Source organism: Tripterygium wilfordii, chromosome 1 (genome assembly GCF_013401445.1).
Source record: "Tripterygium wilfordii isolate XIE 37 chromosome 1, ASM1340144v1, whole genome shotgun sequence".
NCBI classification, from domain to species: Eukaryota; Viridiplantae; Streptophyta; class Magnoliopsida; order Celastrales; family Celastraceae; genus Tripterygium; species Tripterygium wilfordii.
The window spans coordinates 559388-581051 of record NC_052232.1 but is presented as its reverse complement, the minus strand read 5'-3'; the positions used below and the strand labels follow the sequence as shown (position 1 = coordinate 581051).

The 21664-nt window shown below is 35.8% G+C and overlaps 4 protein-coding genes across 7 annotated transcripts; 2 read left to right on the top strand and 2 right to left on the bottom strand.

Annotated features, from left to right (window-relative positions):
* Positions 1–4398: 4398 nt before the first annotated feature.
* On the top strand, positions 4399–7860 carry LOC119996358 (probable polygalacturonase). Of its 4 annotated transcripts, XM_038843064.1 has the most exons (7): positions 4399–4661; positions 4857–4915; positions 5153–5493; positions 5595–5715; positions 5805–5979; positions 6093–6163; positions 6853–7860. In XM_038843064.1, the coding sequence occupies exons 2-7, from the start codon at positions 4870–4872 to the stop codon at positions 7515–7517; spliced, it is 1419 nt and encodes a 472-aa protein (XP_038698992.1). In that variant the 5' UTR covers positions 4399–4661; positions 4857–4869; the 3' UTR covers positions 7518–7860. The 4 variants fall into 4 exon arrangements, with proteins under 4 accessions (XP_038698992.1, XP_038699060.1, XP_038699137.1 ...); XM_038843132.1 differs by lacking the exon at positions 4857–4915; XM_038843209.1 differs by lacking the exon at positions 4857–4915 and having other exon boundaries at positions 4400–4657; positions 5176–5493.
* Positions 7861–8044: 184 nt separating this feature from the next.
* On the bottom strand, positions 8045–8862 carry LOC119997407 (major allergen Pru ar 1-like). The gene is made up of 2 exons (XM_038844407.1): positions 8533–8862; positions 8045–8429 (listed from the first exon to the last, which is right to left on the bottom strand). Exons 1-2 carry the CDS (start codon positions 8714–8716, stop codon positions 8137–8139), a joined length of 477 nt encoding a protein of 158 aa, XP_038700335.1. The 5' UTR covers positions 8717–8862; the 3' UTR covers positions 8045–8136.
* Positions 8863–9772: 910 nt separating this feature from the next.
* Positions 9773–10314, bottom strand: LOC120002124 (gibberellin-regulated protein 12-like). Its single transcript, XM_038850728.1, has 3 exons — positions 10240–10314; positions 10101–10131; positions 9773–9954 (listed from the first exon to the last, which is right to left on the bottom strand). Exons 1-3 carry the CDS (start codon positions 10312–10314, stop codon positions 9773–9775), a joined length of 288 nt encoding a protein of 95 aa, XP_038706656.1.
* Positions 10315–15183: 4869 nt separating this feature from the next.
* Positions 15184–17752, top strand: LOC119997352 (cytochrome P450 CYP749A22-like). Its single transcript, XM_038844302.1, has 4 exons — positions 15184–15513; positions 15616–15839; positions 16133–16747; positions 17181–17752. The coding sequence occupies exons 1-4, from the start codon at positions 15246–15248 to the stop codon at positions 17619–17621; spliced, it is 1548 nt and encodes a 515-aa protein (XP_038700230.1). The 5' UTR covers positions 15184–15245; the 3' UTR covers positions 17622–17752.
* Positions 17753–21664: the final 3912 nt, after the last annotated feature.

The following is a 21664-nucleotide window of genomic DNA, read 5'->3' as shown; positions in this document are numbered from 1 at the left end:
TGTATAATGTAGTAGTCAGCTAATGGGTTTTAATGCATACATAACTAAGACCAACCAAGCAGAGCAGTCTATTTAATATTAGTTAAACTTCTCCATCAACAACTTTTATAATATAATTATGACAATCATTAATAGGCAGTAAGAATGGACAAATATTAATAGAGAGACGATCGAGGGTGGTGGGGAATGGGGATGGCTGTTTCTTTTGTACAAACATCTCCTAGCCCTGACATAGCATGTGGGATCTAATTGGCTGGGAAAAATAATAAGTAGACAACAAATGCTCAACTGCATATATAGCTGTGTTTTTGTTTGTTTGTTTGTTTTGATCATACATGAATATGTTGTTAAGATTTTATCCAACATCGAAGTGACACATCAGTAAAGTATATTTCTCTCACATAACCAACATATTTTCCTTTCTGTGTCTAAGAACCAATGATAATGGTTCAAGAAAAAATAAAATCGTATGAATTTTTGGCCCAAAACAAATATTACTATCTTTTTTGTGTTTGGGTTGGATTTTCTAACAGATGCATGACAAGCAACTACGTACTCGTCACCTGCTCATTGATTGCTTTGGTGCTGCCATAGATCGATTTACATTTGGAAGTCTTGCTGCTTCAATTGGATTTTTTTTTATTATTCTATTGAAATGACCTATAATCCAGCTCAGTCCATATAGAATTATAGATATGATCATCAATGTCATATATATTGGATGGTGGGCTTCGGCATTACATCAAAATCTTAATTAATTCCAAGTAATTGGAATTATTCAACGAAAGTGACATATAATAAGATCAACATTGGATGCTTGGAGACCATATATATATATATATATATATATATGGCCCCTGAAGATGTGTCTTTATATATTTATAATAATCTCACATGCCTTGCTCTTCTATTGGCCGAGGTATGAAAAATTGCCATCTCACTTACAATTTTAATGTTATTTTTCGAATCAATGTAGTAATACAATTAAACTCTATATATATGTACGTATGATTGCTTTCTAAGCGTTTTATGTTTTCATTTTTTTCAAAAACAAAAAACAATCTCGAAACCTCAGCGGTTAGCTACTAGGTCTTCCATCGGCGCATGCCCTTGATCGATGTATTACTTCCTACGAATATAGGGCCGGCTATGGGCATATCCACTTAGTCAATGAGCGCTCTTCTCAGTATTTGAAATGAGTAATTGATCGGTAAAAAAAAAACTGAAACAATTTAAATTCCCAGCAAAGTAAATATATATGCATCTAAAAGCCAAATCAAACGACTATAATCAGACAAAAACATGGTAAATAAAAACAAACAAAACATCCCACACTTTATTGCTTTTACATTCTGTCTGGTCTTTGTTTATTTTCTAGACCTTTTGGACACAATTGCCGCCGCATTCACATGAGAAAAAGTTCATCGAGCTTAGCGGCTTAACTGTTTTTGTATATACAAATGAAGTTCTTTTGGATTAAAATTCAAAAAGTTGTGACTAGAGATTCTGAGTTATAATTGTTTTTTTGTTCAAAGTCTGTACAGCACAGAGCTGCTCAAGTGAGGGGGCATGCAGTGTAAAAGTTGGGTTTAGAAGTATCCAGAAGAATAACTAATGCCCTCATATCTAACCCAAACAACTCAAACAAGTATTGTTCATGATTCTAGAACCAAGGCCTGCACGATTTTGTTCTTAGAGCCCGCCTCTTGTTTGTTGAAAATCTCAACGCCCACTTATATCAATGATATTGTCCGTTTTGAATTTATCAAATACCTGTGAATATATCGGCCCAACACGGCTTTGTGTCTTCCTAAAACATCACACTCGTTAAGTGAGAGAGATATGGGATTTTCTTATAAACTACATCGCTTAAGTTATGCGTAATCGATGGGGTACAAATATTAACAAATACTCTCTTTTAAAAATAAAAAAAAAAATTATAGATTAAGCGACTTGGCCCATTAACATATTGAACAATAATTGCATGCCTAGTGTACAAGATTAATGTACAAGATTAAAAATTGAATTAATCTTGTACCGATAATTAGACTTCAAATGATATTAAACTGTCCATTATACATTTGGATGACCAGGTTTTGTATATATAAAAATTGAAGGAGTTGTTGGTTCAGCAAAGGGATCTCATTGACCATAAATTGGATTCCAAATGCTTGCTTTCAAAAGAGGTCAGCTGTAAGCATATATATGGTCAGCAAACACCACCAATACATGAGCTGTAATTTAATTACTCATACTCATATACTTAGTATCTAAGACATAAATATAATAATATATATATATATATTTGTGGACTCAATTTTCTGAGTTGGAATGGGCCAATCAGGGTTACTGAGCTGTGATATGTAAGGAAACATACATACAGATTCCCAACAGAGAAATCTTAAGAGTAACAAAAAAATGATATTGTCTTGTGAAAAATTTAGAACCCCAACAAAAAGAATGGAATTATTTTTTGGATGATAGAAATTGTAGTATTTGGTTTGAGTCGGTGGGGCCACAAATATATATGTAGTGTCAAGTTTTGTGGTGTTGACGTGAGCTATCGAGTGGCAGGGAGTTTAAGACTCTAAATCCTAGATCGCCAAGGGGAAGAAATTAATTAAATACATAATATAATAGGTCAAACAACCTAACTAGTAATAATCATTTTTCCTGAGCTCAAGTTAGTATGGGTCAATTTCTTGCTGGGTCTAGGAAGACAGAGCTGTACGGGCCAGTATAATTGATCCGAAGCGGACAAAGTATTACTAGTGCGGATGGACATGCGTTAAAAATTATAGGGTTCAAGATGTGGGACTCATAAGGACATGAGCTATCGAGTGGGGAGGGCGCTTCGTACTCTAAATCTCATGTCGCTCTGGAGAAGAAGTGAAGCGCGAAATATAATAGCCCGAGTAACATAGTAATAGTTATAGTCGTGAGAGAGAAAAATAGAGAGTGAAAGAGCCTTTCTTTGAAAGAGAAATGTCATACATCTCTTCTTTTACACAGTGAATATGGATTTCTGCTACCCGTGGACGTAGTTTTCATCTAACCACGTAAATTAATATTTTCTTGGACTCAAACTGGTATGCGCTTGTGATGAATCAATATGGATTGATCCAGAACAGACAAAATATTACTATTGCGGAGCAATGGCCTCTCCTAGAGAAATTGTGGTGCCCAAGGAGTTATGGACTAAAATGGTAAAGCATGTAAAAACTATCATATGCTTCTCTCTCTATGTTGTTTGTGTGTTTGTTGTTTTTATGTTTGTTGTAATGTGTTCTGTCAAGTGATTAAAGCCAGGCTAGCTTCTTTGCCATGATTGAAGGAGGGTCCCACCTTTTCTCTATATGCACTGTCAACGCACATGCTGTCTCAAGACCCCATGCACTCCTCTTCGTCCCCCGACCCCCCACACCTTATTTGATTCCTATCATTTTTCATTACCCACCGATTTACCTATTCTCTATGCCACCATAGCCATAGGTGTCGTTCCACGTGTTCAAATGGGTTTGCGCCGGCTACAATTAATTACTGATTTTGCTCATCATAATTGAGTTTTAAATTTATTTATTATCGATAACGATATTATACAAAAATAATTCTTTGCATGCTCGCTATGTACTTAAACTAGAACCGTCATACTCGTGCGCACAAAATTTTTCATATGATGACAAGAGAAATTGGATCAGAACACAATTTCTGATAACAAGAAAATTGTTTAGCTTCAAATATGTTATTACAATCTAAATGTGTTTGAAATCCATAGACGTAGTACTCAAAATCAAAAAATAGTATATTGATATAATAAATTACATTTTTTGAATATAAATAATAGGCACATTTACATCACTAAATTTTAAAGCACCTATTTTAGGATGCATTTCCATTACCAAATGTTTCCATTTAATTTGTTATTTGCTTATTAAAGCGCTCATTTCAAGTAATTGTTGATATTTTTGCAATTTATATTGTTTCTATATTACAATTTTTTTATTTACATACATGGCACCATGACCTCAAGTGTTTCACGGAACTTTGGTGCACCAACAGGCTAAATTAACGATCGCCTGCTTATTCTGTTTTCTCACTAATGAAATCTTAGCGAATGTAAAACAAAGGGAAACAGTGTTAAGCCACTAAACTGCCGCTAAATGTTAGTCTCTCACATCAACACACAGTGCTTTCTCTCTCTAATGGATAGGCGTTTCAGACAAATTTGTCGGCGAGAGACGTTATTAATCATATTGTAATAGAGGCTAATTACCAATTAGTGCAATAATGTCAGAATATTTTTTAATTAATTTTTCTAATTTTTTATGAGGAAATAATTTTTCTCTTTTGCACTGGCCATATATGCTGCCCTGAATAAATTTCTTAGCATATATGTGCATGGAAAGCTGTCATTTCTTTGCTTACCATGTATAAATTTGATTGGATTTGATAGTTCTTCTGTCATTTATATAAATAAATAATTAATGCCTATAATTCACATACTTACAAGCAAGTTGCCCTTTTGCGGTGCTGCTGTTTCTTCTTCTTCTCCCCTTTTCTTCCATTTGCAGTGGGTTCTCTGCAAAACAGGGAATCAGACTCTCTGTTTTGCGTCTCTGGATAGTGTTTTTAGAGGCTCTGACCCATGAAGATGCCAGTAAGTACGTTTTCCTCATCTGGGTTTTGTTTAATTCTGCTTTTCATTGATTTTTCTTTTCTCCTATGCTTTCCAAGGGGGGTAAATTCCAGAGTTTGATTACATGGGTTTGTTGGCTATTGGGGATCTAGTAGAGATTCTTCGAAGTGTATCGTTTGTCAGCTTTATGGGTTCTTACAGATTTTGTTATCTGATACAGAATTCAATCTCATATGATGCGAACTCCTGTTATCCATTTCTTTGCTCTCTGTAGTTGTGGTATGACTTTATAAATTGCAGATTTTCTTTCTGGGTATATAAGCCTGGCCTCTCTGGGCAATCTTGATTTCATTGGATTCTGAAACATTTTGTATTTTTTAGATTTGTTCATTTGTCTAATGAGATTGAATTTGCCGAGGGTCATTCATTTGCTTTAATTGGAATATCATGTCATTTGTTACCCTTGCTTGGCATCATTACAAAAGGATCATCTGCAATTTTTTATTTCATTCACAGGGTCTGGTTCCTTGCCATTTCAGGTGGCATTCCTATTGCTGCTGGCATTAAGCTCTGCTGTGAATATTAATGGACAAGGGAGTAATGGAATCTGTGATGATAAGCCGAGTTTAGAGCCAAGACCCCACAGTGTATCCATCTCGGAGTTTGGTGCTGTTGGAGATGGAAAAACATTGAATACCCTTGCCTTCCAAAATGCCATTTTCTATCTCAAGTCCTTTGCAGACAAGGGTGGTGCTCAGCTGTACGTGCCACCGGGAAGGTGGCTCACCGGAAGTTTCAATCTTACCAGCCATCTCACTCTATTCTTGGAAAAGGGTGCCGTTATTCTTGGATCTCAGGTTGTTGTATGCTCTTTATAGAACAAATGACCAAAGAAATTACTTCCAACCATGTGAAAATTTACTTAATGAATTCACTGATGTTTTCCATGCTTGTTTAGGATCCATCTCATTGGGAAGTCGTTGAACCCCTGCCATCATATGGTCGCGGGATAGAACTTCCTGGAGGTAGATATCAAAGCTTAATAAATGGATACAGGCTGCGGGATGTTGTTATTACAGGTTAGCGCATTTCTGATTTTGTGATTAAGTAATTACCTTTGAGTAGCTTAGTCTCATGTGTCTGAATTCTGAACTTGGTACTGTTTTAGGGGATAATGGAACCATAGATGGGCAAGGCTCAATTTGGTGGGATTGGTTCAATTCTCATTCTCTAAACTACAGCCGCCCTCATCTCGTGGAAATTGTAAATTCTCAAACTGTAGTAGTTTCGAACCTGACCTTCTTGAATGCCCCTGCATATAACATCCATCCAGTCTATTGCAGGTATGTTGGCTTGGCTCAACCCTCCCTTTTGACTGTAGTGCTTCTTATTTGGATATTTGTCAATTTTTTTAGAATACTTAGCTTACTCTTATATGTAAACGAATGTGTTGCAGTAATGTACTTGTACAAAATATATCAGTCACCGCTCCTCCGGATTCCCCTCATACCGTTGGTGTAGTCCCAGGTTTGTGATTATTATTTACTTCCCAGTTTCTTTCTTGTTGGATACGTATGAACGGATTGTATGCTGCTCATCTGTAATGCAAAGTAGAAAACTGTAGTCTTTATCTTTGGTCCTTGGTTTTGAGAAATCTGTGAAGTTTTCTTGTTAATTAAGTGGATAGCATGTCATACTTTCTCTTACGGAAACACTTGAACGTATCAACCCCCTCCACCGGTGATCCAAAAGAGAAAACATGAATAAGGTTCCCTAGTGGCTCACTCAATCTTTATATAACCTTATAATTGTCTGGACTCATTGTTGGGACTGCTTTAAATGATAAAAATCATAAAAATTGAATAATAAGCTGTCCGTTGAGGGAATTAGTTCAAGAATGCTAATAATATCGCAGATTGCATTGAAGCATGGAGCATCTCTGCATCTGTTAGTTTTGAACAGTATCTGCTTAATGGACTGGAAATCCATACTTCCAGAATTGCCCATTTTATCGTAAATTCTACTTTATACTTGAACACTAAGCCACCTTCTTCCCTGCTGCTGTCTGTTGCTTTAGGCCCTGCTGAACTATTTTAAATGTTGTTATCTTCATTATTTTGGCTGATATACGATTTCTTTATAGAATGTGTTAGTACTTCTGAAGTTGTGAGAGCAATTTTCCTGATTTTTTTTTTTGGCAAAAAAATTGCTTGCAGATTCATCTGATAACGTATGCATAGAGGAGAGCATCATTAACATAGGTTACGATGCAATTGCCCTCAAGAGTGGCTGGGATGAGTATGGCATTGCCTATGGAAGACCGACTAGAGACGTACACATTAGAAATGTCCTCCTCCGGTCATCTTCTGGATCCTGTATTGCCTTTGGTAGTGAAATGTCCGGCGGGATTTCGAATGTGCAAGTGGATCGTGTCCATCTATACAACTCATTCAGTGGCATTGAATTCAGAACAACAAAGGGAAGAGGTGGTTATATAGAAGAGATCATTATATCTCATGTTGAAATGGAAAACATCGATACGGCATTTGCTGCCATAGGTCATTCCTGGTCCCATCCGGACGACCATTATGATCCTACTGCTCTCCCAATTCTGGAGCAAATCACCGTGCAGAATGTCGTCGGCAAAAACATCACTGTAGCTGGAAACTTTTCTGGAATTCAAGAGTCTCCCTTCACTTCTATTTGTCTATTCAACATATCTCTATCACTAAACCCTGGATCGCTCACTTCTTGGGTGTGTTCAAATGTTTCCGGCACATCAGAAACTGTTTTCCCCGAACCATGTCCGGAACTCAAGAGCTCCTCTTCATCAACTTGCTTTTCCCTCCCAAATTCTTATGGCAGAGCTGCAGTCTTATGAAAACATTCCTTCACAGTACAGTTTTCTATTGGGAACATTTGAATACTTCATTTCTTCTATCATTCACTGTCACAGAAATAGGCCAGATTCTTTCCAATAAGACACATAATTTGTTCGTTTGTCGCCCGGCTTCCCGCATTTCATCTCTGCGCGCAGATCATTTATACAGCCTCATATCTTCATTCATGTGTAAGAAATTTTTTTGGTAGTGATGGTATAAACTAAAAATATGATTTGGATTCTCTGTTTAATTTAATCCCATTTTATTTCCTTGTAAAACCTTGATTTGTTCTACAGGTGAAATGGTGGATATGAAAAGAATTTCAACCGTAGTCATGTGATATTTTTGTGTGCACAGACCTGACGGCCCGAGTTTAGGTTTATGTCGGTTGTCTAAAAGACAAACTTATATAGAGTCGTTCTCGGTTACCCAAAAAAAAAAAAAAAAAAAATATATATATATATATATATATATATATATATATATATATATATAATTGAAAAGTTAATCTTCCAAGCCAAATGAGGGCAGATTTATTTACTGAAAACATGATCAAAGGCATGAGCTTGATCCTTCATAGATGAACAGAACAAATAAAATCCCATAAAAGCTAAGCAATTAGTTAGGATTTGCCATAAGATAGGCTGCAATAGCCTTGAGAATCCCAGAGGCCCTTTCCATGGCATTCTTGCATTTCTCTTCATCAACTTGCTTGTCCCCTTTGGGATAAAACTTGCAGGTCGTCTTCCAGACAGATCCTCCATCCAGCGAAGGCACTATCTTGTTCTCATATGTGATCTTCTCAAGCGTGTCATCCAAGGCACCGCCTTCTATTACAGTGTAATTGTATATGAACTTCTCCTTGTCTATTGAATCAACCCTGTGCTTCACGTAACCCAAATGGCTCGCCGCTAAAACACATCGACAATAAATTAATACTCACAGGATTTAAACAATTGAGATCTTTATAATTTTCGATGTCAATATAGGTAGCATAAACTACAAAGTAATTACCTTCACCGAAAGTGATCTTCTTGATGGTTCCCGCTCCGCCATTGCCTTCAAGGGTTTCAACAGACTTGATGGCCTGCGGCACAGCCTTGGGGCCAATGGTATCACAATCAAGAACAACGGCCTGGAACAGTTTTTCTGGTGCAACTGTTGCGGCATTCTCTGTTTCCAATGTGAAAACACCCATTGTGAATTTTTCTTCTTCAAATAGCAAGAAATGTTTGGTAATGCGATTGAAGAGAAAGAGGCAGTGTATTTATAGATTTAGCTTTCAGTATCTATGATTACTGAGTAACTGCTCCACAGAAAATCTGCCTAAGTTGGGATCTTGCAGATTCGGTTTCGTTGCGAGTGTATAATTCGAAAACGACGTCGATTTACTCGGGATTAAAAGTCAAAAAAAGATAGGGCAGAACAGAAATAGAATCACAAATTACAGTGAAAACCTACTTCCTATAATTTGGATTTCTTTTAATTTCGAAAATATGTATTTGTATGTTGATCGTATTTACGAATCCAACCACATTTGTTTTGTTCGAAACAAAAATTAAACTGAACATGAAGATGAAGATATGACAATTCTGTATCGTTGGATATAAACTCAAAACTTTATATGTCTCTTTCGTATGAATTCAATTTTTGTTTATGAAATATATATATATTTGGAATCGTAAACAAAGCAAAATCATGATTTCTTTTTAAATATTTTTTTTTTCCAATTGTGGGTGTAATTTGAATTACAGTGGACACCCATCTATTCTATTGATCATTGGTCTATTTAATTGTAAATTGATAAATTTGTAAACAAATTGTACAAGTTTCTAATAATTAAATTCATATTCTAATTCAATCATATAATTAATCAACAATGTATAGTATCCTGGTGTCGTCCCTTGTGCGAAGCGGAGTCCTCAAATTCAACCCAAGTCGTGGTTCTCAACTGGTTGAATTCTCTCTAACTAACATCTTTAAGCTTGAAAGAGTGGTTTCTTAAGAGGGTAAGGGCCGCACTCATTGAGTTGCACTCCTATTTTGTTTTTGGGTTTTGGGTTAAATTTAAAATTCTCATTTGTGTCAGAAGATTTTAGTTTTGAAACTCTTGCCAATAATAAGATATTAAGATGTATTATTATTATTATTCATGATATACCAATACATTTATTTGAGTTAGGTAGATATATTCATATATCATCTTTGTAACCCATAAAAAAGAAAAATTAAAATAATTGTCATGGGATGAATATCAAGGACACTTGGGCTTGCCCTCCTTAGTCTTCCAATTATTGTAGCAGGGACATTCTTCCTTGTGTCCATAGGTGCCCGAAGGAACACACAAGCATTTCTTGCAACACATATTGCAGTACAGCAGGCATGGCTTCTGGTGTGAGGTTGCCGAGCATCGGTAGTCGCACGCCGGCGGACATTCTAACCTCAAAATTTACCAAACCACACTTAATTAGTATTGGGATAACTGGAACAAAAAATATTGAAATCTTTATCATTTTCGCAATTCGTATTCCAATTTTAACTCAATTATATAATTAAAAAAAAAAATTAAACTCAGCTCTTACGTTCTATGGTGACTGATCCCTCTCCGCCAGCCTGTAAACATTATTCCAAAAAAGAAAATCAGATTGGAAACTAATTGGAAACTATATATATATATATATAATATGGTTATTACTTATTATAATAGTGATGTATACATACATATGAGACTTCAACAGCAAATGAAATGGCAAGGATAAGGATTAAGGCAATGGAAGCCCAAGAAAGCCTTGCCATATTTTCTTCTTTTTCTGTGTAAGAATATAAATTGGAGGTACTAATTTGTTTGCAAGTTGATTGGAAGATTTGTTCTTAAGCATGCATACACTTAATTGGATCCTATATATATATATATATATATATATATAGTATTTTTGGCAACATGGTTCTAAAAAATATAGTATTACTTACTTTCCTAATTAAGGTAGCCAACTCTCAAGATTTCCTCGTAAATGGTAATTATATTTGGTATCACTCGAAAAATGGGCATGTTTACCAATAAAATAAATTACATTCCATATGAGGAATATTGATTTGATGACTCAGCTGGTTGACACAATTAATATTGTTTGTAGTTTTCTTTTTAATTATCCGAGCAATGCTACATACTCTCATTTTACCAATAATATTATGTGTCGTGATAACATTCAACACTTCACGTGGATTTGAGATAAAATGGAGGTCATAAAATGGGGTCTCAAAAAAAAAAATTAAATCGGCCGTAGCTTTGTTAAACGAGAGAGAATTACCAAATTAAACAATAAATCAAGATTTTGTGGGCATGAATGAATTAGTTGGTGAGTGCTTAAACTTAAACCCTACTGATGGAGGGTTTTGTAAGCAATGAATGTCGCCTAGGGGAGGAGGACTGCGTAAGCCCATAATAAGGTAGGGCCTGCAAGCGAAACATTAAATAGAGGCCCGGCCTGAATACCAGAAAAAGTGGTTTATGGGTAAAATGCCATTTCCTATGTGATAGTTATAAAACTGCTTATATGTGGGGTATTTGTGTCCTTTTCGATGATAAATTCAAAACATCATTTGTAAAAGACCAAAATAGTCATACTAACAACTATAAATGACTAGTTTTTGAAGGACAATTTGGTCCATGCATTATTACCCTGGTTCCCTTTATAAATAGGAGTTTCTACTCGACTAATTCTCACAAACTCCCATCTATTCTATTGAACATTAGTCTATTTAATTGATAAACTTGTAAAAATTTGTACAATTTTCTAATAATTAAATTCGTATTAATTCTAATTCAATCATATAATTAATTAATTAATAATATTTTTTTGATCATTTGTGGAAAACTAAAATGGACTAATGAATCTCTATATGTGAATCACAAATACAAAAATATTTGTTTTAGAAATAAGTAATAATAAATTATTATTATTATTATTATTATTCATGATATGTATAGAGCAATACATTTATTTCAAATAGCCAGACAACTAATTATACACCATCATTTTTATAACCCACGATAAAGAAAATTAAAATAATTGTCATGGTATGAATATCAAGGACACTTGGGATTGCCCTCCTTTGTTTTCCAATTATTGTAGCAGGGACATTCTTCCTTGTGTCCATAGGTGCCTGAAGGAACACACAAGCATTTCCTGCAACACTTATTGCAGAAGAACAGGCATGGGTTCTTGTGTGAGGTTGCCGAGCATCGATAGTGGCACGCCGCCGGACATTCTAACCTCAAAATTTATCAACAACACTCTATTAGTACAACAATCTTACGGATTCAATGGTTTTTTTTTATCTTCGTTATCTCAAATATTGAGATGGACGACGCTCACGATTTCATATGGATCATGTGGAACCTCCGATTTTACATGGATCATGTGTGTCCATCCCAACATTTGGGATGACTTTGACAAAAAAAACAATGAGATATCACATCCTTTTGCAATTAGTATTGTCAATTTAACTTAATCATATAATTAAAAAAAATTAATTAAACTCAGCTCTTACTGTGTATGGGGACCGATCCCTCCGGGCCAGCCTGTAGATATTATTCCAAACAAAATCAGATTGGAAACAATATACATACACACACACGCGCACACACATATATATATATATAAACATATGGTTATTAGTTATTATAATAGTGATGTATACATATATACATATGAGACTTCAACGGCAAATGAGATGGCAATGAGAAGGATTAAGGCAACGGAAGCCCAAGAAAGCCTTGCCATGTTTTCTTCTTTTTCTGTGTAAGAATACTAATTGGAGGTGATAATTTGTTTTGTAAGTTGATATGATGATTTGTTCTTAAGCATGCATCCATATGGGTTCTATATATATAGTATTTGTGGCAAACATAGTTCTTGACAAAGATGGTACTACTTTACTTTCCTAATCAAGCTAGCCAACTACTACTTATACTTTCCTAATCAAGCTAGCCAACTGTCAAAATTTCCTCATTCAGTATCTAGTATCACTCTAAATGGGGTATGTTAATCAATAAAATAAATTACAGCCCGGAATATTGATTTGATGGCTCAGCTTAACTTGTTGAAAATCTAACTCAAGATATATATTGTCCGTTCTAGACCACAGACCCGTCGTCATTGATTTTTTAGGCTCAGAAAATATGTCGTTTGTGTAAGAGGTGTTAGAGTTTTACTTTATACAAGGCCGTTGGGTTAATGCCAATTCAATGTGAGATATCGTCTTGACATGACTTACTATCATGAGCAATTATGTTCCTAACAATCCATTCAGAAATCAGAATGGCAGGAGGACGCAAGAAAAGAAAGTTCAAAACATGTTTGGACAACAAATTGATAATTTTGTCAAGGGAGCCGATATTTGCACACGATATTGAACTCAACACACACAATTACTTAATTACACTCTTAATTGGTTTTCAATACACACACTGAGTTTCCTAAAAAACCCTTTCATACATATTAATTATATAATATTTAATATCCTAAACTACCCTTTCCCCATCCATATATATCTCAACTTCCTTCCTTTAATAATCATTAAAATATTTTTGATAATTATTTCAAAATCAATTCTGTAGATTAAGTTTATAAAGTGGAAAAATAGACACAAAAGACTTGATATTATTGAATTATATTAAGGAGAAATAGACAAAAAAGACTTCATATTATTGGAAAAAATTCTAATAAAATCTTGCATACCGTTTTTGTAGTAAACAACAAAGGGAATGTCAAATCACGATAACAATCAATTCTTAAATATACACCACACTCGAAAATAAAAAGATGGTGGTTAAAATTTCTATATTGGAGGATAAATCTTATGTCCTCCGTCATCAAACATGGAAGGGTTTAACAATATCATATTAACACAATTAAAATAAAAAAAATTATATACTTACTTTATTGGGGGGATTTTGTCCAATATCGCTCTCTTCATTGTTTTCTACGAGATTCTCTGTAGTGTTTTTTTTTTCATAATTTTCAGCAAGTTTCCTATCTTCTTCAATGTAACTAGGCGAAGACATTGAATTCTCTATCAGAATATTGTTCTTGTAATCCATGAATATCCAATATTGGGAGAAAGATGGAAGACTAAGAGAAGATAGGAGGCGAGAGGAGAACGATCCTTCGTATAAAAATTTAACTAAAAGATTAGGGTTACAAAGTTAAATTTAATTGTATTGTATTGAGTAAAATATATGGGTGCAAAAAGTAAATAGGTTTTAAAGTAATTTCATTTAAGGATAAATTGGTAAACTAAAATATTTTTAAAAAATATGCGTGTATTGAGTCCAAATTTGTGTGCAAATATCGATACCCTTTTGCCAAACACAGATCTAGAGGGCTTAAGGCCAAGAGAAACGAAGCAAGGAAGACCGATGGCTCAAGGCCTGAAAGTAATGATGGAGGCCCATTTTTAATATACGGAATTTGAGACAATAGAGCCCATTGGGTTTTGATGTCGAAGCGGCCCAAGCGGCAATCCGTGAATGGAGCCCTTTCAAGTGAGTTGGGCCTAAAAACCAATGAAACAAGTAGAAATATCCATGATACCTCTATGTAGAGATGTAAAAAAAATCGTGACAAACCAAATTGATCGATTGTTTGGTTATTGTCAAATATATGTTAGTGATGACTGCCAATTGGTTATTTTTATGTCAAAAACTGGGGGAAAAAAATACCCTACCGAAATCGACCATGAACAACCTTAACGCTCTATATGAACCGTATGGAAACAGAAAATGGCCAAACCAAACCCACCATCTAATCATTTTTTTTCCCCTCAGGAAGACTGGAGTTATTCAAAGATACTTTTGATTCCCAATTATTAAGATAATATGCCCCTAAAGACGACTTATCTTGCTAAATTATTGACTAAAATATTGAACCCGCCATGACGAAAAGGGGATTTGATGTTGTTAATATTAAAAATAATACATCATGATATCAATTAACCTCATGCACCTTGGACTGGACTGGACTAATTAACCCCCGGTGGCTATATATATATATACACACACATTCTCACACATACATATCACACAAATAAAGCGTTAATCTATAGTAAATTAAGCGTTACCTGTCATTTTTTTAGTGATATAAAATAATATATATAACTCAGTTAACGGCACATGGCAGAAGAAAGGTCTGGGCTGAAAGTCAGTGCTGGTGCATATAGAATTTATAAATACGTCAACTAGGTCAGAACTGGCGGAAGACATCAAGCATGGGCGAACATTCCTCTCTCTTGTGTGTGTGTATATATTTGACTATATACAATAACAAATAGCCATCAATCGGGAAGCCATCTAAATAATAAAGAATATTATCATGAGATCGTGACTCATGAGTCATCACTAATGACATGTCTGCCGCAATGGGGCCATTAACAAGCTTCGTAGAAGTTACTATAATTAACTTCTTTTGACCATATACTTTCCCATTTTGTTCATGCATATAAGACAAACTATATCTTAAATTGGCATGTCTCTTCTTGTATTTTTCGTTTACTTACTAGGTATTTGGTCCTTATTTCAAGACCCCATGCAAAAAAAAAAAAAAACAAAAAAAAAAAAACTAGTGATGATAATATTCTCCAAAGTTGTCTATATAAGTGCCATAGAATGAAAGCTTGAACAAAGTAGAGGCTCCATCGTTTTATTGATTAATCTAGGAAGTCCAGTCATGAGCTTAGTAACCCTAATTGTTGGTCCTCTATGCTTGTACCTTGTCTTCCTCCTCTTCAAGTTTCTTCACAATGTATGGTGGAAACCCATTGAGCTACAAAAGCAAATGGCCTCACAAGGGATCAAAGGCCCTCAATACAAATTCATGTATGGAAGTGTAAATGAGATGATGCAAATGAAGCAATCCATCTCAAGACCTATGTCTCTCTCCCATGACATCTTTCCAAAGGTGGAGCCTCATTACGACCATTGGATCAACACTTATGGTAACAAAATTGGGGTTTCTTCATTATATGTGTATTGCTTAATCTACTTCAAGCTAAATTTATATATGGTCATTAATTAAGCTTTCTTTCTTTTGGATGCAGGGAAGAATTTTCTGTTCTGGTTTGGTCCGAAACCTCACTTGTTTGTGTCGGAGCGAGAGCTTGTGAGAGAGATACTGAATAACAAGGAGAAAGCTTACCCAAAAAGAGATTTAATCAGTCATACCAAGAAGCTTATAGGAAACAGTCTTGTTTCATTTGAAGGTGAACAATGGTCCAACATGCGCAAGTTGGCCAATCATGCTTTCCATGGAGAGACCTTAAAAGTAAGTAGCCAAACCCTCTTTCATTCTATTTTTTTGGTAACTAAGAATTTTCCAGCCCAACAAGCTCAACGAATAGCTGAGCCAATTCTAAACTCGGGTCATCAATCCTGCCCGCTCCGTGTCGATGATAGGTAAAACGAGGCCGAAACACACAAAATTAAGGAGTTAGCACCACAAAACCTTCCAATTAACGCCTTTGGCCCATGCAAGGAAACCCTTTACTTACTTACAATTACTACTCATAGGCATAGTAGATATATCCCCCTACTTACAATTGGTATTGTATATTGCAGATGAACTTGGTACCAGAAATGGTTGCTAGTGGTGAGATGATGCTAAAAAGATGGAAAAACCATGAAGGTGGAGAAATTGAGGTGTTTGAGGAATTCAAGTTATTTACATCCGAAGTGATTTCAAGATCAGCTTTTGGAAGCAATTTTGTAGAGGGGAAGGACATATTTGAGAAGCTAAGGAAAGTGCTCACGATAGCTCATAGACCTCCTTCAAGTCTGTGGTCTTCAACCATCAGTAAGATACTTGGAACCGATGGCGAAAAGGAATCGCAGAAGCTGGTGAGCGATATGAGGAGCTCCATTTTAGAAATAATAAGGAAGAGAGAAAAGACAGTCATGTGTGGAGAAGCAGAAGATTATGGAAGAGACTTTCTTGGATTACTTCTAAAGGCAGCTCATGATGCTGATGAGTCCAAGAGGATTACAGTGGAGAATGTGATCGATGAGTGCAAGGGAATGTACGTCGCCGGACAAGAAACCACTACTAACTTGCTTTCATGGGCAATTCTGCTTCTAGCACTAAACACAGATTGGCAAGAAGAAGCAAGAAAAGAAGTTCAGAATTTGTTTGGTGATCAAAATCCACACTCAGATGGGGTTTCCAAGCTCAAAATTGTAAGAAAAACACACAAACCTATATATTAATTGCTCATTCTACATATTTACATAGTCGTCATGCAATTTTTGATTACTGAAGGAGTTGATCAGGTCCGATTCAGTCATCGAATGTTCAAACATTCCAACTTGAGAATCCAAAGTTGAAAATTGTTACAACATGCGTACTCATGCAGATTTTTGACTATTCGGACAGTCAAACTGTTGATGTGACATAAAAAAATCGATATAAAGAATCTGACCATATAGTGAGAAATCTACCCGTGTGCATATTAATTAGAACAATTTTCAACTTTAGATTATCAAGTTAGAACGTTTAATGACTGAGTTGGAAATTGACAATTCTTTCGGTGATCAAAAGTTACATTACCGCTAGCTATGTATGTAAATGCGTACTATCAAGATACTAATTTTCTGTTTGATTTCTGGGCAGATGAGTATGATCCTTAACGAGACATTGAGATTGTACCCTCCAGCAATGGGACTGATCCGAAAAGTTAATCGAGAAATCCGACTTGGAAACATGAATCTACCATCTACAATGAATTTTTATCTCCCAATTATAAGTTTTCACCATGATCCGGAGATATGGGGAGAAGATGTTCATCTCTTTAAACCAGACAGATTTGCCGAAGGAGTTGCAAAAGCTACCAAGAACGATGCCTCTGCATTCTTCCCATTCGGGATTGGACCCAGAATGTGCGTTGGCTATAACTTTGCACTCAATGAAGCCAAAATTGCTCTTTCCATGATTCTGCAACGATATAGCTTCACACTGTCTCCAACTTATGCTCACTCGCCGATTCAGGTTCTTCTTCTCCGGCCACAACATGGTGTTCAGATTATCCTTCAACGGTTGGATAATGGGAATTGAGTGATTTCATGTGAAGTAATTGTTTCAAATAAAAGGGCTAAATTGGTCACTCTGTTTGTGACGAATGTCTTTGTCTTCTTAGTCATTGTTTACTTGTTTTTAATAAAAGGACCACACTGAGATTTGCTTCACATGTATGCAATTTTACATCCAAGTAATTGTCCAGCGTATCTCTATGGGTTTTCCTAACCTCGCATAACCATAACGGATTTATTTTTTTCTTAACCTCCCATAAATATCTTGCATGGTCCACCCACATAACATTTTTATTTCAGAAAAATATCATGCTTAGCCCACTCAGACCTATAACAAAGTGATCAATTACTCACTTCTCCAAACTAAGGAGATTATAAATTCGAGTGAAAGAGGAGAGAGATTTTCCTAAAATAAAGCTGTGACGGGGTCGGGAGGTTATGAAAGCAATATACCTTCTGAGTCAATGTTTACTTATATTAATATATTAATATGTGGTGTGGCTACAAAAAAGAAGTGCATCCAGTGGGGTGTCATGCTGTCAAGTCATGAATACCGCATCTGTCCGTTAAAATCGTCCGTAGCAGAGACTCGTCCACATATTAATATATATATAATATTCTACTAGACTTTTTGATACTCTTTAACTTCCGTTCAAAAATGGCTGCTATAGATAAATAACACACCCAAATTAATATCAGGCACAAAACTTCACGTCGGATCCTCGGACTCCACAATTTATTTATAATTGAAGAGTCTTTAATTTTAATCCATTAATTTGGAAGGCATATCACTGTCATATTGCATTTTTGTCCTTACGTTTTTTAAAAATATGACTTTTTATAAATAGTTAATATCAAGGGTGGAATTCAAGACACTTGTTAACATAAACTATTTATCTCATGGAAGCCCACGAGAAATTATAAAAAAACACCAACGACTGGTGGCTTATCTGTCAATGAAAAATGATATTAGTATTTGTTTTGATTCTAGATCTGGATTGTCTTGTTCTTTTTTTCTTTTTTTTTAAGAAGATAATTATACTTCATTATATAGAAAGCTTATCAACAGAGTTACAAAGTGCATGATAGCAAGAGGACAATCTCAATAAACAAACCATCCTCGGAGGAGAGTTTCCCAAGTTTGGCAAACTCCTGGGCAATCGTATTTGCCGACCTTCTAGCATGTCTAAAAGAACAAGAATAAAATCTCCGGGAACAAGTCAGAATATACGCAATGATATGGCCACAAAGATGAAGTGAGGCAACATCATAATTAAGTTTGGAGATGACCTGCAAGGAATCACTTTCCACTACAATGGACTGAAAACCAATAGAGAATGCAAATTCAAGGCCATATAGGTAGTGCGGCATCGGGTCGGGCCGGGCCGGCCCTATTTTTTTGGGCCCGGGCTCGGTTTAGTTCTTCGGGCCTCGGGCCAGGCCAAATTCAAGGCCATAAAGCTCGAGCTTCGGGCTCGGGTCTGGCTCTCACGGCCCGTCACTATTCATCCTCTGTGAAAATTATAAAATTAAATTATTCATCATAGGATTCGAACTCAGGACTTTTAGATAGGAAAGTAATGAACTGACCAACAAGCCAAAGCTACTTTCATGTTAAATTTATCAACTAATTAAATTATTATATTTACATAATATTTTTAACACAATTAAATAATTTTAGTTTTACTTAATGAGTATTGATTTTAAATTTTATATTATACACATCTATAGTTTTAAATAGTTTAATTTGCAAATGAGCCATTGGTTGAGTGGCAATGACTTTGCATGTCCCTGACTGAGGTCATGAGTTCTAGTCTCACCTCCTCCGAATATTTATAAGGAGGTGTGTGGGCTTAGTCTGCCCCTGTGTGGGCTTGATTTGTGCCTCTTGCATGGGGTCCGTTGACACCTGTACTTTCATAGGCTTGATCTGGTGGTGTGTCGTATATTGTATTTGTACTTGTACTAAAAAAAAAAAAGTTTAATTTTATACTTATTTTATAAAATCTTAAGGTCTTAAGATTTTATCAACATTTATGAGTAGATGGTCATATTATGGCTTTAGGGTTAGTGCTTAGGTTTAGGGTTTAAGATTTAAGATATTTAGGGTTTAGGACATTTAGGGTTTAGGGTCTTTAGGGTTAAGGGTTTTGGGTTTTGGGTCTTCAGGGTTTTTGGGGTTTAGGGCTTTGGGGTTTAGAGTTTAGGGCCTTTATGGTTTCGGAGATTAAATTCGTGCGGGGTGGGGACAAATTGCCATCCCTACTTACAATTGATTAATGCCATAATTGTATTTTAATTTTTATACAATTGAACAATATTTTATAGAGGGTGAAATATATACGTATTACGTGTATATATACACATACATTGCAATAATATATATATATACACATATATATTATATATTATATATACATATATATATATATATATGTATGTATATATATTACATATATATATGTATGTATATATTTTATACAAATACACAGACAGTGTGCACTATCTGTGTATGTATATATATATGTAAATATATACATATAAAAATAAATAATGTCGGGCTTGGGTCGGGTTAGGTCTCGGGCTGGACCAAAATTGGTCCGAGGTATCGGGCTTCGGGCCTGGCCCGACCCAAAAAATGGAGCCCAGACCTGGTCTACTTTCGGGCCGGGCTGGGCTCTGGCCGGGCCTAGGCTCGCGGGCCAAATGGTGAGCCCTACATATAGGATGACCCCCCACCTCTACATGAAAGGAACCCAGGCCTGCCTGCCTTCCAAATAAACCCGAGCCAAGAACATCACCAACGGAATCCCTTATCACAACCCCAAATCCCACCGTACATACACCTACTGACGCATCGCAGTTTAGCTTCACCACTTCAGGATCCGGTGGCTGCCAAGTTTGAAGAGGCATTATAGCCGGCAATCCAATAGATGTGGACTGGATACCTACTTCCTCTATAAATCGGCAGGCAAAGTTCTTCAACTTTACAGGCAAAAGGCAACAATCTTTCCACAAAGCTTTATTTCTATTAAACCACAGGCTCCAGCATATAACAGCAATCATTCCCAACTCCTGGTTGTCTTGTTCTTGATTAGCATACATGCATTTTTTCCCCATCAGAATTGAAACCCATTTAAAATTGTATATGATTTTTCCCTTCTAATTACTCAAATGATAACTCCATGCCGGTACCTACTTTATGATTTTTGGACATTTGGATCTACCTTGCTTTGAGCTTTTTGGCCCAAAAACCACTATAAGGAGGGTCAGGGGCCCACGTGCTAAGAGATGTCATCTTGGGCCTTCAGAAATTCAGTGAAATCCATTGGACTATTATACGGCCCGTTGAACCACCTGCAGACCTGTGGAGCTTGGGGCCTGCCACACTACAGCATCATCGAACGCCTCAATGGCCCATTGTTCCCCAATTTTGGTTTCTGACACCTCACGTAGGATTCGAAATGTGGGAATTGAAACTTGGGTGTTTGGCAAATATGTGTCTTTCGAGTAGAGTGTTCATGGTCAATTTTGGCCGATTTTTGTCTGTTTTTTAACATAAATTTAGTCGACCGCATTATTGGCAGTTTGATTGTTTTCTCGATTTTTTGATCGGTTCTCACTAATATACATTTAACAATAATCGATCAAACGGTTGGTTTGACGATCCGTTTGATTTGACATGATTTTTTTGGACAACTGTATTTTTGAGCTCCCACATGGGAACATCGAAATTTTCGTTTGATAGGCGGTGTCTTTTACAAGGAGCGGAATATGATGTGTGGGTATTCTAATCAAACCGCCTACTCATTGTTGCAATTGGCCTAAGAAGTCGTCGCGAACATCATTGTGACTTTATCATGCATATAATTACCCTTGGAATTCTTTAGATCTACAAAGCTAGGGGGAAAAAATACCCATTAAAAAGAGAAATGCGTCATGATCATTGGCAATCTGTTTATTGGATAATTTTATTACATATAGTGTAAACAGTACAATACAAACTTTTTCACTCTTCAATCCATCTCTTTCAAATCCTCTGTAAACCCACAGTCACAATAACCAGAG